General features: G+C 40.6%; 1 protein-coding gene across 1 annotated transcript in view; it reads left to right on the forward strand.

Annotated features, from left to right (window-relative positions):
• Window positions 1-12,230, forward strand: part of DNAH11 (dynein axonemal heavy chain 11) — a 372,580-nt gene that overhangs the window by 199,514 nt on the left and 160,836 nt on the right. The window contains exons 50-55 of the mRNA XM_050784822.1: window positions 599-838; window positions 3,123-3,284; window positions 3,551-3,744; window positions 7,240-7,402; window positions 8,338-8,461; window positions 8,875-9,017. Coding sequence (XP_050640779.1) covers window positions 599-838; window positions 3,123-3,284; window positions 3,551-3,744; window positions 7,240-7,402; window positions 8,338-8,461; window positions 8,875-9,017 — 1,026 coding nt within the window. The remainder of the gene's footprint in view (window positions 1-598; window positions 839-3,122; window positions 3,285-3,550; window positions 3,745-7,239; window positions 7,403-8,337; window positions 8,462-8,874; window positions 9,018-12,230) is intronic.

The raw sequence follows: 12,230 nt of genomic DNA on the forward strand, positions 1-12,230 counted from the left end.
TGTTTGTCCATTCATCTACTGAAGGACACCTTGGTTGCTTTCACTTTTGACAATCATGAAGGAAGCTGCTACAAACATTTGTGTGCACGTTTTGTGTACGCATATAAGCTTTTTAATCATGACAACAGAAACAGCTACCACCAACATACATTCAGTAGCATACAGTGGTTGCTTATTCATCTGGACTCAGCTGAGACTGAGCTCAGTGACTGCTGATCTTGGCTGGGCTCATCTTGGGGATAAACTGTTGGGGATAAACTGTCAGTTAATTTGATGTGGCTTTGGCTGGAGTAACTGTGACAACATGGCCCTGCTTTATGTGTCTCTCATACTTTAGGGCCTGTAGAGTTTATGGCAAAGTCAGAGGCTTAACAAAGTAAGTAGAAATATACACCTCTGACAACGACTGGCACACTGTCACTTCTGCCTCCTTCTATTGGCTTAAGTAAATCACATGGCCTACCCCAGAGTCAGAGTGGAACACTAAAAAGCTACATGGTAATGGGCCTGGATACAGGGAAGAGTGAAAAAATCAGGTCTTTGCAATTTTCTGGTACAATCGTAATCTTTACACTCTTATATTTGTTTTTCTTTTCAGAGACATTTCACAGTGTTTGCATTCAATTTTCCATCCTTGGATGCACTAAACACCATCTATGGCCAAATCTTTAGTTTCCACTTCCAACAGCAAGCATTTGCTCCATCAGTTCTCAGGAGTGGCCCCACTTTGATCCAGGCAACAATAGCATTCCATCAGACAATGATGTGTAACTTTTTACCCACGGCTATTAAATTCCACTACATCTTTAATCTGAGAGATTTATCAAACGTCTTCCAGGTACCTTGACTGCTCTGTGTTATGCCTCTTGAGTAGACAAATAATTATAATACTATGTATTAGCCCACTTTTTGTGTCACTATAGAGAAACACCTGAGGCTGGGTAATTTATAAAGAAAGGAGGTTTAACTGCTTATGGTTCTGCAGGCTGGACTAGCATGGCCCCAGCATCTGCTTCTGGTGAGGGCCTCAGGAGCTGACAATCATGGTGGAAGGTCATGGGGAGCCAGTATTTCACATTTTGCATGGCAAGAGCCAGGAGCAAGAGAGTGAGTCGGGGCAGGTCCCCAAACTTTTAAACAACCAGATCTTGTATGAACTAACTGAGTGAGAATTCACTTATTACAGAGGGGATGGTCTAACCATTCATGAAGGATCTGCCCCCATGATCCAATCACTCCCCACCAAGCCCCTCCTCCAACACTGGGAATCACATTTCAACATGAGATTTGGAGGGGCACACATCCAAACCATGCCATACTGTTAACGGTGTTCATTTATAAAACAGCTTAAAACTATGGTTATATACTTTCATATGTATTCTTTAACTTTACTCATAAACTTCTCAGGAAGTAAATATGGCAGGTTTATTATTCCCATTGCATCAATGAGAACAGTGCTTCTCCACAAGTCATATAATGTCTTTGTCTGTGCTGCTGTGACAAAATACCTGAGATTGGGTAATTCGTAAATAATAGAATTTTATTTCTCACAGTTATGGAGGCTGGGAAGTCCATGATTAAGGCACTGGCAGATTCAGTGTCTGGAGAGGGCCTGGTCTCTGCTTCCAAAATGGTGCTTTACGTGATGCATCCTCACAGGGCAGAAGGGACAGAGCAAATGGGGCAAATGCCCAGCACCCCTTTCATAAGATCACATTGCCCTCATGATTTAGTCACCTCCTAAAGGCCCCACCTCTTAATATTGTCACATTGGCAATTAAGTTTCAAGACATGAATTGTAGGGGCCATTCAGGCCATGGCATATGGTGACTTGGCAGTGGAAGCAAAGGTAGATGTCTGGGCTCTTCAGATTGAGTGAGTGAGTGCTTACTGTTCTGAGTGCCAAGTAAGAAGGATAATTGATCATGTATTTGCATAAGGCATTTATGTGTGATTTTAACCATATGTTAAGAGAAATGGTAATTTTTAAATTATTGGATCATTTTGGTTTAATATTGAAAATTACCTTGCTTACCTGGTAAAAGGACAGTGTTTATGTATTTGACTTAGGAAATTCTGAAAAGGGAATTGAAAGTCTGGAATTATTTTTTTAAATCCAACTAATGCGGTCTACACTGTACAGTACAAATGGATGGCTGAAATTTCTTTTGTGAGAGAGGTGGTATATTGATTAAATATGAAGACTCCATAGGACTTCTTTATATTTTTATAACCGTCTTTTCAGTATCACTCCACAACTGCCTCAAGTCCATAACACAGCATTAGTCAGTTGCTTCTTATGAACACGGAGCAGCTCTTTTCATGTCTGTGTATCTAGCTCCTGCCGGAAAGATTGCTTAATACCGTGCTGTTTAAAAGCAGAATTTTAATCTCGGAAGGACAGGGAAGAGAGGTCATAGGTGAAAAGGGACGAGAGGACTGCCTCCTTACTCTTCATATCCAGCCTGTCAGCTGCACCTGACACTGCCAAATAATTTTTTAGCCTTTTGCAACTTAATTCTCCACAACCCCCTTACTATTCTCCTGTGCATCCAGAGTAAGCGGCCTCTCTCCATGACGAGTGAGTGGATGTGAACCTAAGATACTGAAAGCACCATGAGTGGGCACAGGAGTCACAGTGTGTTGGTGCTAGACCCAGATCTACCCATAACGTATGAATTTGGGTACTTTACTTTTGGTCTTGTATTCATCTGTGAAATGATTAGACTGATATCAAATGATTTTGTAGTAAAAAAAAAAATACGATTCTGTGACTTTCATGTTAGTACTGTGACTTTCTGTTTGTACTTTGGTTTTGTAAACTTAGTCCATTGTAAGGCTTAATAGGCTCAAGTACTCAGATGTGATATTTCACGCCTGTGCTGGCTCTTGAAATGGTCTTACTTGCATACCTAAAAATGGGTATAAGCATACTAAAATTTTCAAATATTGCACTTTTCAAAAAGTAAACCTACTTTTATACACAAACATGCACATTACTATTGATGATATTTCTTTTAAGCATTTGCTAAATTCACATTTTAGTTTAAAAAGTGTTAAACTTATTTGGAATGTCATCAACCTTTGAATTTAAGTTATTTTCCCCCATTTTTGCCTTGTAGGGGATTTTATTTGCTTCTCCTGAGTGTTTAAAAGGTCCACTTGATTTAATACGTCTGTGGCTTCATGAATCTGCCCGTGTTTATGGAGACAAACTGATAGACACAAAAGATTGTGATTTGTTTCAGAAAAAAATGCTGGAAACCACTTATAAATATTTTGAAGTAAGTGTGTGAATGTCAGAGGTCACTACTTACTCCAACACCAACTGGGTATTGGGACCAAAGTTAGATGAGGATATGAGAGAGGTGCACAAGGGCTTACCTTTTTGCAATGGCTGTGACTCCAGAATACACTTGGTCTATGCTTGGGAACATTACACCCATGCTTGCATGGGTCTGCAAGCATTTCTCTTGCTAGGTCATGCTGCCCGCAGCCGGACCTCGGTGGATGATTAACATGCCATATTTTCCCCTTTCTCATCCTGCAGGGTATAGATAGTCACATGCTACTTCAACAGCCCCTCATCTATTGCCACTTTGCTAACAGAGGGAAGGACCCACATTACATGCCAGTGAAGGACTGGGAAGTGCTGAAGATGATTCTTACGGAAACCTTAGACAACTACAACGAACTAAATGCTGCCATGCACCTAGTTTTATTTGAAGATGCCATGCAACATGTGTGAGTTAGTCACGATGCTTTTTCATAAAAGGAAGAATGGCTGGGTATCCACAACTGTCATTTTTCAATAGATCATACTAAGCACTCTGAACCACCAGTTCTTATCTGCTGTTTGACATATAATTTTAAAGTATAAGAGGGTTGCTTTTTAATGTCACATTCTTAATAATGTCTTACATAGGCACACTGTTTTCTGAGATGCCATCATATCCATTATTTTACTTGAATATTAAGAAAGTGGAAACGTAAATTACTTGTTCAAAGTCACATAGTTCATAAGGGACAAAGGACTGATTTTCATTGATTAAGCAGGTTTTGTTGAGTGCCAGCTAGGAATATTGCCAGCCTTTCAGCAATTTTGTGCAAATTATTTAAAATGGGAGAGGGCTCATTCTGTGTTGGCAGAAAATTAGAAAAAGGCACCTGTCCTTGGATAGAGCATGGCTGATAAGGTTCTCGCTCACCTCCTAGACCTGGTACCTCATGTAGTGCACAGACTGTGCAACCATCTACAGCCCCTCCTAGACATTGTTCTAGGTGCTGAGATACAGCAGCAGTGAGCACAATCCAGTCCCCTCTATAGTTGAGCTTACATGTTAGCGATGAAGATGGACATCTATAAGGACATGAACAACTAAGCAAGAGAGTGAGCAAGAAAAATATCAGAAAGTGATGTGTCATGCCAAGAAGGAAAATAGGTTGATTCTGTGAGAAATACAATATGTGAATTTCCAAAGAGGGACTGGGCATCTCTGTGAAGAGGTGACATTTAAAGTGAGACCTGAGTGATAACTAGGTGCTACACATGGAAAGATCTGGAGGGAGAACATTCTAGACAGAGATAAGATTGCATCTGACCCTAAGGCAAGAATGTTTGAGATACAGAAAAGAAGACCAGTTAGGCTGCAGCATAGAGAAAAATATGATAAAAATGGAGAGGCAGGAAATGGCCTTACCAATAAGGAGTATTTCCTTATAACCAGAAGAAGGAAGTTTGATTTTATTCTAAGTGCAGTGAGAAGTGGTTGGATGGGTTTTAGCATGGGGATGACACAGTTCATTGTCTGGGCTAAACAACTTAACATTGCCACTGCTGTGTAGAAAGTTGATCACATGTTTACATCTGATACTGCTCTAGTAGTCCAAGTCACCTTCATCTCTCATTGACACCAGCAAAGACTTAAATAAGTGACAACAGCCAAAGACTTGAAAAAGAAAAAAGAAATCATTGAAAACAAGAAGAGGCTGAGTGTGGTGGCTCACACCTATAATCCCAGCACTTTGAGAGGCTGAGGCAGGAGGATCCCTTGAGGCCAGAAGTTTGAGACCAGCCTGGATGACGTTGTGAGACCCCATCTCTACAATTTTTTTTTATTTTGATGAGCTGGGTGTGGTGGCATGTGCCTGTAGTCTCAGTTACACAGAAGGCTGAGGAGGGAGGCTTGCTTGAGCCCAGGAGTTCGAGGCTGCAGTGGGCTAGGATTATGCCACTGCACTCTAGCCTAGGCAACAGAGTGAGACCCTATCTCTCAAAAATAAAAGAAAAGAAGAAGGAAAAATCCAGAGAAAATAAGATGTGGAGAATTCAGTTTTTAGAAGAATTAATCTTTAAACTTATGTTGGGCCCCAGAACCTACAAAAATTGTAGAGCCCTTCCTGTCATCATAACTAAGTGTTGGTAGTTTTATTGATCCCTTTGCAGTTGTGATCCTTCCTCTGACTATGCAAAGGAAGTTTCAATTGGAATCTAAGACCGTGGTGTTAAATCAACTATTAGCAATGCTATCTGTCATTGGGTTAATATACAGTCACTGTGTATGTGCGTCCTGGCTCAGGTGAAACAGAAACCTCCCATTGATACTGAGGAGACGTTTTCCCACGTAATCCCTCAGTACGGAATTTTCAGTGGCCTAAAAGGTAAGGCTGTTTCTTTGATCGGGGATTATGAGCTAGAAGCTGATTTACTCAGCATTAGAGGTGATTTAAGAGCATGTCCTTGAGTGTTATAGAAAGGGACTTTGCCACTTAGTGAATCTTGTGAGGTTAAAAACCTCAAAGCATACATTAAAATGAAATGAAAACCCTGCTTTATAGCTTGGGGTATCTCTCATGTCAGAGTAATTTTATAGCTTTCCCCAAGGTTGTTTTGTTGTGTGGTCATGTGAAGTAAAATTTAATGTGATGACTGAGCTTGTAAAAATAACCTATCTTTTCTGTTATTGGAGGTTTTCAGAAAATGTTTACGTGTGCTGGTCCTAATATAAGTGATCCCAACTTAATCTTTTTCAAAAAGCACTATTTAAAACAATTTATGTAGATTATTCAGGTTCTGAAGTTTTAGTTCATTTCAGAAAAGTAACCTAGAGCAAAATGATGGCATCAAATTCAGGTGTTTTACTATCTACATGCTTATATTTTGTTTTTTTGGTTTTCTTAATATTTTTAACATAATTATGAACTATTTATTCAACCAAACCCATCTTTTGTTAACGTTAAAGCCAGTTTATTTATAGCTGTAAAATATAGCAGTAGTATAAATAGATTAAGCATTCAGAATGCCTTGGATATTACAGAACAAGGGATTAGTTGACCTTGGTGGAAATTTAACTTTGCGGTGCTGAATGGCTTCAGAAAATTATTCTAGAATGGTGTAGTTACAAGGGAAGGCTCTAGTGTGAAGGAAGCAAAAATTACATTAAGAAACAAGTGCTTGATTTGCTGAGTAAGTCACACGGAGAGATCTGTTGGTCTAAACAAATCCATTCTTTCCAAAATAATTCTACAGCAAAGATTTCTGGCACAAGGCTACTCCTTCTTTGATGTCCTCATACTTGGATGCTGGTGTGGAATTCGGATCTTTCTTGCCAATCAAAATATTTTGAAGACTTTAACACAAGGCCTTTGCATATATATTTTTTTTGGACTTTTGGTGGTGATAGCAAAGCACTAAAAGAATTCAAAATGTTATTAGCATAGGATGGTTTGTCATGGGAGCAGTTCAAGGGTGAGGGTGAAGATACCATCTTTGATGGGGAAACAAATGAACAAGGACTAGAGGTTTCCAGTAAAAACTGGAATTTAGTCTCTCACTATTTATCTAAAGAATAAACAAAACAGACATAGGCCAGGCGCTGTTGCTCACGCCTGTAATCCCCGCACTTTGGGAGGCCAAGGCAGGTGGATCACTTGAGGTCAGGAGTTCAAGACCAGCCTAGCCAATATAGTGAAATCCCGTCTCTACTAAAAATACAAAAATTCGCGGGGCATGGTGGTGGGTGCCTGTAATCCCGACTACTTGGGAGGTTGAGGCAGGAGAATCACTTGAATCCGGGAGGCAGATGCTGCAGTGAGCCAAGATCACACCACTGCACTCCAGCCTGGGCGACAGAGCAAGTCTCCATCTCAAAAATAAATAAATATATAAAAATAAACAAAACAGACATAGTCCCAGGGCATTTTCGATTCTGTGCCACGATGGGTGCTTTCTTTCCCCAGGTGTCGCATCAGCCGGATCTTACGAACCCCTCAGGGCTGTGCTCTCTTGGTTGGAGTGGGGGGCAGTGGCAAGCAGAGCTTGTCCAGGCTGGCAGCTTACCTTTGTGGCCTTGAGGTCTTTCAGATCACTCTGACCGAGGGCTATGGAATCCAGGAACTTCGGGTGAGTAAAGGAGACAGGCAGTTCTTCTGACCCTTCTGCTTGGCAGATAAAGCCGAGGCTCCCAGTGCGCCCACCTGGGCTGTGACTCCCAGATTTGGCCAAGGCCTCCCCAACCACAGGACAGCGGGAGCTCTTTAGAGCAGTAATTGACCTTTGGCGGTTTTGCCTTTATGGTCAAATTAGTAATAATAAATTTTTACAAGTTTTATGTAGGTTTAATAACATGTAAACCTGGCTTAGAAAATATTTACTTAAATACTTGCTTACACAAATGTCTTTCTGTTTTCTATTAATCAAACCTGATGCTTATCGCCATTAGTGTTCCTGTATGACAGGTTGGGGAAAAAAGACACTAACTTCACAAGTGAAAATAGATTTCTTCCACATCGGATAAGAATAGGAGAAGATGATGCAATAGGAGTAACACGTTCAGGAAACTCTCGTGTGTTTTTCAAGCTTTGCTTTTTAGTAACAAATGTACTTACAAAATAGTACCTACAATTTGTGCCAAGTGATATTTTAAATTTTAAAAAATCACGTATTTTTAATATTACTAATGAAATAAAATCCATTTTCAGTAAAATAGGACAGTTGTTAAAATGAGCAGACTTCTTTTTATGGCACTGCTTGAAAAAGGCGTCAATGAATTCGCTTGTACTCAGTGAGAAGGGAGTTGGTGATCTGAGTCTGTTTTCATCTCTCTGCTGCAGTAAGCCAGAAACACAACACTTATCCTTACATGTCGGAAATGGAGGTGGTGTCGCACTGCTGTCCCCTAGAATGGGGTCTCTCAGAGAAGGAATATGTGAACCAGTGAAAGGCACCCCACAGTGCTATGGCGATACAGTTACTCAGTTCTCCCCGGCACTCACACACATCCTCCCAACGCCGCATCAGCATTTTAACAAAACATGAATGATGGCCTTTCCTTACAGGTAGATCTTGCCAATTTGTACATCCGAACTGGAGCCAAGAACATGCCCACTGTATTCCTGCTGACAGATGCCCAGGTTCTAGACGAGAGCTTCCTCATGCTGATTAATGACTTGCTGGCATCAGGTGCTTAAACCAACACATTTCTTGAAAGATCTTCCCCAATGACAAATCATCTGTAGTTTCAGTGAACTTTAAAGAGAGAGAATTCGTCTTTGAGATGTTTGCTGGGCAGTCTTTGGGGAGAAACCTATAAACCTAACTAATTTGAGGTGTATTGCTTTCTTAGTCTGTTTATGGATGAGAAGGCCTTCAGTGAAGCAAATGTTCTTCCTACGTCTGTGGGTGTAGAGGGCGTGTTCATCATGGCTTATGTGTGTTGTATGTCTTGTAAATAAAAAAGAAACATGACATTTCTGATTTTAAACTCATCATTTATGCTGAACTTTGTCTTGTAAAACATTTCAAACGTTTAAAAGTTATATGTAAAATTTAAATTGCAATGATCTTTTAGTAATTCTACTCATTCTTTGGGGCAGGAGAAATCCCAGATCTGTTCAGCGATGAAGATGTGGACAAGATAATTTCTGGAATTCATAATGAAGTTCATGCTCTGGGCATGGTGGACTCCAGAGAAAACTGTTGGAAATTCTTTTTGGCCAGGGTGCGACTACAGCTCAAAGTAAGAAATACTTGCTTAATTGGCATATTAGTTAAAACCTGCTATTGCAACTATCTGGTTCTATTCCGAGTTTTTTATTATGAGTTTGGATTTCAGTAATGCATTTTGAAAGGATGTGTGCATTTTTACACACCTGTATCTGGAGCGTATCTTCCTAAAGTGTCCCATGATGCTGGGCTCCTGCAAAGCACTGCTGAGCAGTGTGTGCAGTCCTCAGCTGAAGCGCCTGTGGTCTGTGCCCTTGAGGAACTTACACTATTATAGAACACAGGAGACATCACAAATAATTATCATACAATATAAATGTAAACAGTGCTGTGGGATTACAGAGGAGCGCAGTATCCTTCGTCACTGGAGCCGGTCATCCTGGAGGAAATGATGAGCCACGTGTCAAGCATGGAGAAGAATTCAAAGGGAGGAGTTTTCAGGGACGGGAAATGGCATTTATATAAAGGTCAAGTGCATGGTACACATTTGGAGAAACCCAAGTTACCTCTAAAGGCCTGGAACATAGAGTTCTTATAGGGAGAGTGAGATCAATAAATCTGGAAAAGTAAATTGGAATGAGATAAGAGATTTCTAAATCATGAAGTGAATAGTGAGGAGAGTTTTGAATTAAGAAAGTGATGATGATGTCAGTAACTTCAAGGAAAGGAATTTAGAAGTAACACTCAGATGGGCCAGGCGCAGTGGCTCACGCCTGTAATCCCAGCACTTTGGGAAGCCATGGCGGGAGGATCACCTGAGGTCAGGAGTTCAAGACCAACCTGGTCAACATGATGAAACCCCATCTCTACTAAAAATACAAAAATTAGCCAGGTTTGGTGGCATGCGCCTGTAATCCCAGCTACTTGGGAGGCTGAGACAGGAGAATCACTTGAACCCAGGAGGCAGAGGTTGCAGTGAGCCAAGATCACGCCATTACACTCCAGCCTGGGTGACAGAGTGACACTCTGTCTCAAAAACAAAAGAAGTAATGCTCAGATGTTCTGAAGGATTACCCCAGTGTTCTTCCTCATTGGCTGCTCTGTGCTATAGTGTATCACATAGGCAGACAATATAACCAGATAATAGAACAATAAAGGTCAAGTATCACAAGATAACAGGGAGAGCCTCCAAACTCATCAGGAAGCCAATTTAAGAATGCTGCTAGGACAATTCAGGCTTTCTAGTATGGAATGGTTAGTAATCTAGGAATGCTGCTGCTTAACTGTTGCTTCTCATGTTGTTATGCCTGTCAAGTTAGTGGCAGGCTGTGGCAGCTATAGAGCTGGAGTATTTAAGGACAGGAGATGGGGACTGGCACTGGCCCTGAATATGCCTTTGATTGGACATTAGGGAGTAGAGTCACTAAGTTTCTCCAACATTCTGCTATTTCAAGTTTCACATTAATTTTACTAAGCAATTCTGGGCTGAGGTTAGAAGGTTAGAACTTAAGGTTCAGTTGCCCAAAGAGGTTTCTCCCCATCAAAAATAGACTAAGAATACATTTGTCAGCTAGGAACAAGGCCAGGGATTTCTTCCTGTTCCATTGTGATATACTAGAATCAAATTTTCTTTATCGAATGGGAAAACAAGTACAATGTTAGAATTTGAGGTAGTAATAGTATAAATCAGTGGTTCTCATAATCTATTGCTCAGAGCTGCAGAATCAACATCAACAAGAAACTTTTGAAAAATGTAGTTTCTCCAACTCCACCCCAGACCTCCTGAAGCAGAAACTTTGGGTGGCCCCAGAAATCTCTCTTAACAAGGCCTCCAGGTGATTCAGAGGCATGATGAAATTTAAGAGCCATTGTTATAAATAGTGCCAGAATGAACATTGTATATATCTTGCATGCTCAACTTTGCTTGCATCTACAGGATAAATTCCTAGAATGGATATTGCTAGATTCAATAGTTACAGCTTGTGGTAGTTTTAAAACATGCCTTCAAATTCTTTGATGCTCTTCTTACTCACAGGTGGCATCTAGATCCCCTCTTCTTGAATTTGGGTGGGGAGCTTATGAATCTTCAGCTAATATCCAGTATGACAGAGGTGATGCTGAGCAACAACTAAGGCTAAGTCATAAAGGGCTCAATTTTCTATTGGATTGTACATATTTTTGTTTATAAGAGTTCTATGTATTTATATGTGTCTCATGTATATTTTTCCTATTCTTTTGTCTTTTAAATGTACTTATGGCGCATGTTCATTTATAGGTCTGTAACTTTCCAATTTTTTAACGGTTTATGTATTAGATTAATCAGTTTTTCCCTTAATGGATCCTCAGATCCATTTCTTAGAAAAGTATTTTACTCTTCAAGATAATCTCTTTTTATTTTTTGTTTTTATTTATTTACTTATTTATTTTTTGAGACAGAGTTTCACTCTTGTTGCCCAGGCTGGAATGCAATGGCGTGATCTGAGCTCACTGCAGCCTCTGCCTCCTGGGTTCGAGTGATTCTCCTGCCTCAGCCTCCCAAGTAACTGGGATTACAGGTGCCGGCCACCACACTTGGCTAATATTTTGTATTTTTAGTAAAGATGGGGTTTCACCATGTTGGACAGGCTGGTCTCGAACTCATGGCCTCATGTCCACCTGCCTTGGCCTCCCAAAGTGCTGGTATTACAGGCATGAGCAAGATAATCTTTACTAGAAGCAGTTGGAACTCACATTGAGCTACAGTAAGAGAAAACTCAACAGTTTCTTGAAGCCTTTCACAATAGCAAGTCCAGACTGGCTCAGTATTACCCTTAGAGGCCCCTTAGAAAAGATGCTCATCTCTCGTCTTTCCCTTCTGCCTGCTTTTGTCGTGATGCCTCTTGCCTCCTGATCACAGGTGGGTACAGTATGTTTATGTTCCAGGCAGGGGGATGGAAGGGGAAGAGGACCTGGAGACTCTGTACCAGGAAACCTAAGCTCCTCCCCAAAACCCTAAGCTGATGTCTGACTGGCCTCAAATGCTTCCCATGCTGTCTCCAGCTACTAAGGAGTCTGCGGGAGTAAATATTTAATTTGGGGACGTTGCCTTTATGAGTAAAATTTGAAATGGGTTTTGGAATAGTTTTAAAAAGAAGCAGTATCAGTCATCTCAGTGCCTATATGCTTTCATGCTCTGTTTAAAACTTTGCTACCTCTGAAATACATTTTTTATTAAATATGGTGAAGTGTGAGCTGAGAGGTTTCAGGTTATTTTTCCCAAAAAGATGTCTTCTTGCCTAAACACCAT

This window comes from Macaca thibetana, chromosome 3 (assembly GCF_024542745.1).
Source record: "Macaca thibetana thibetana isolate TM-01 chromosome 3, ASM2454274v1, whole genome shotgun sequence".
Lineage (NCBI taxonomy): Eukaryota > Metazoa > Chordata > Mammalia > Primates > Cercopithecidae > Macaca > Macaca thibetana.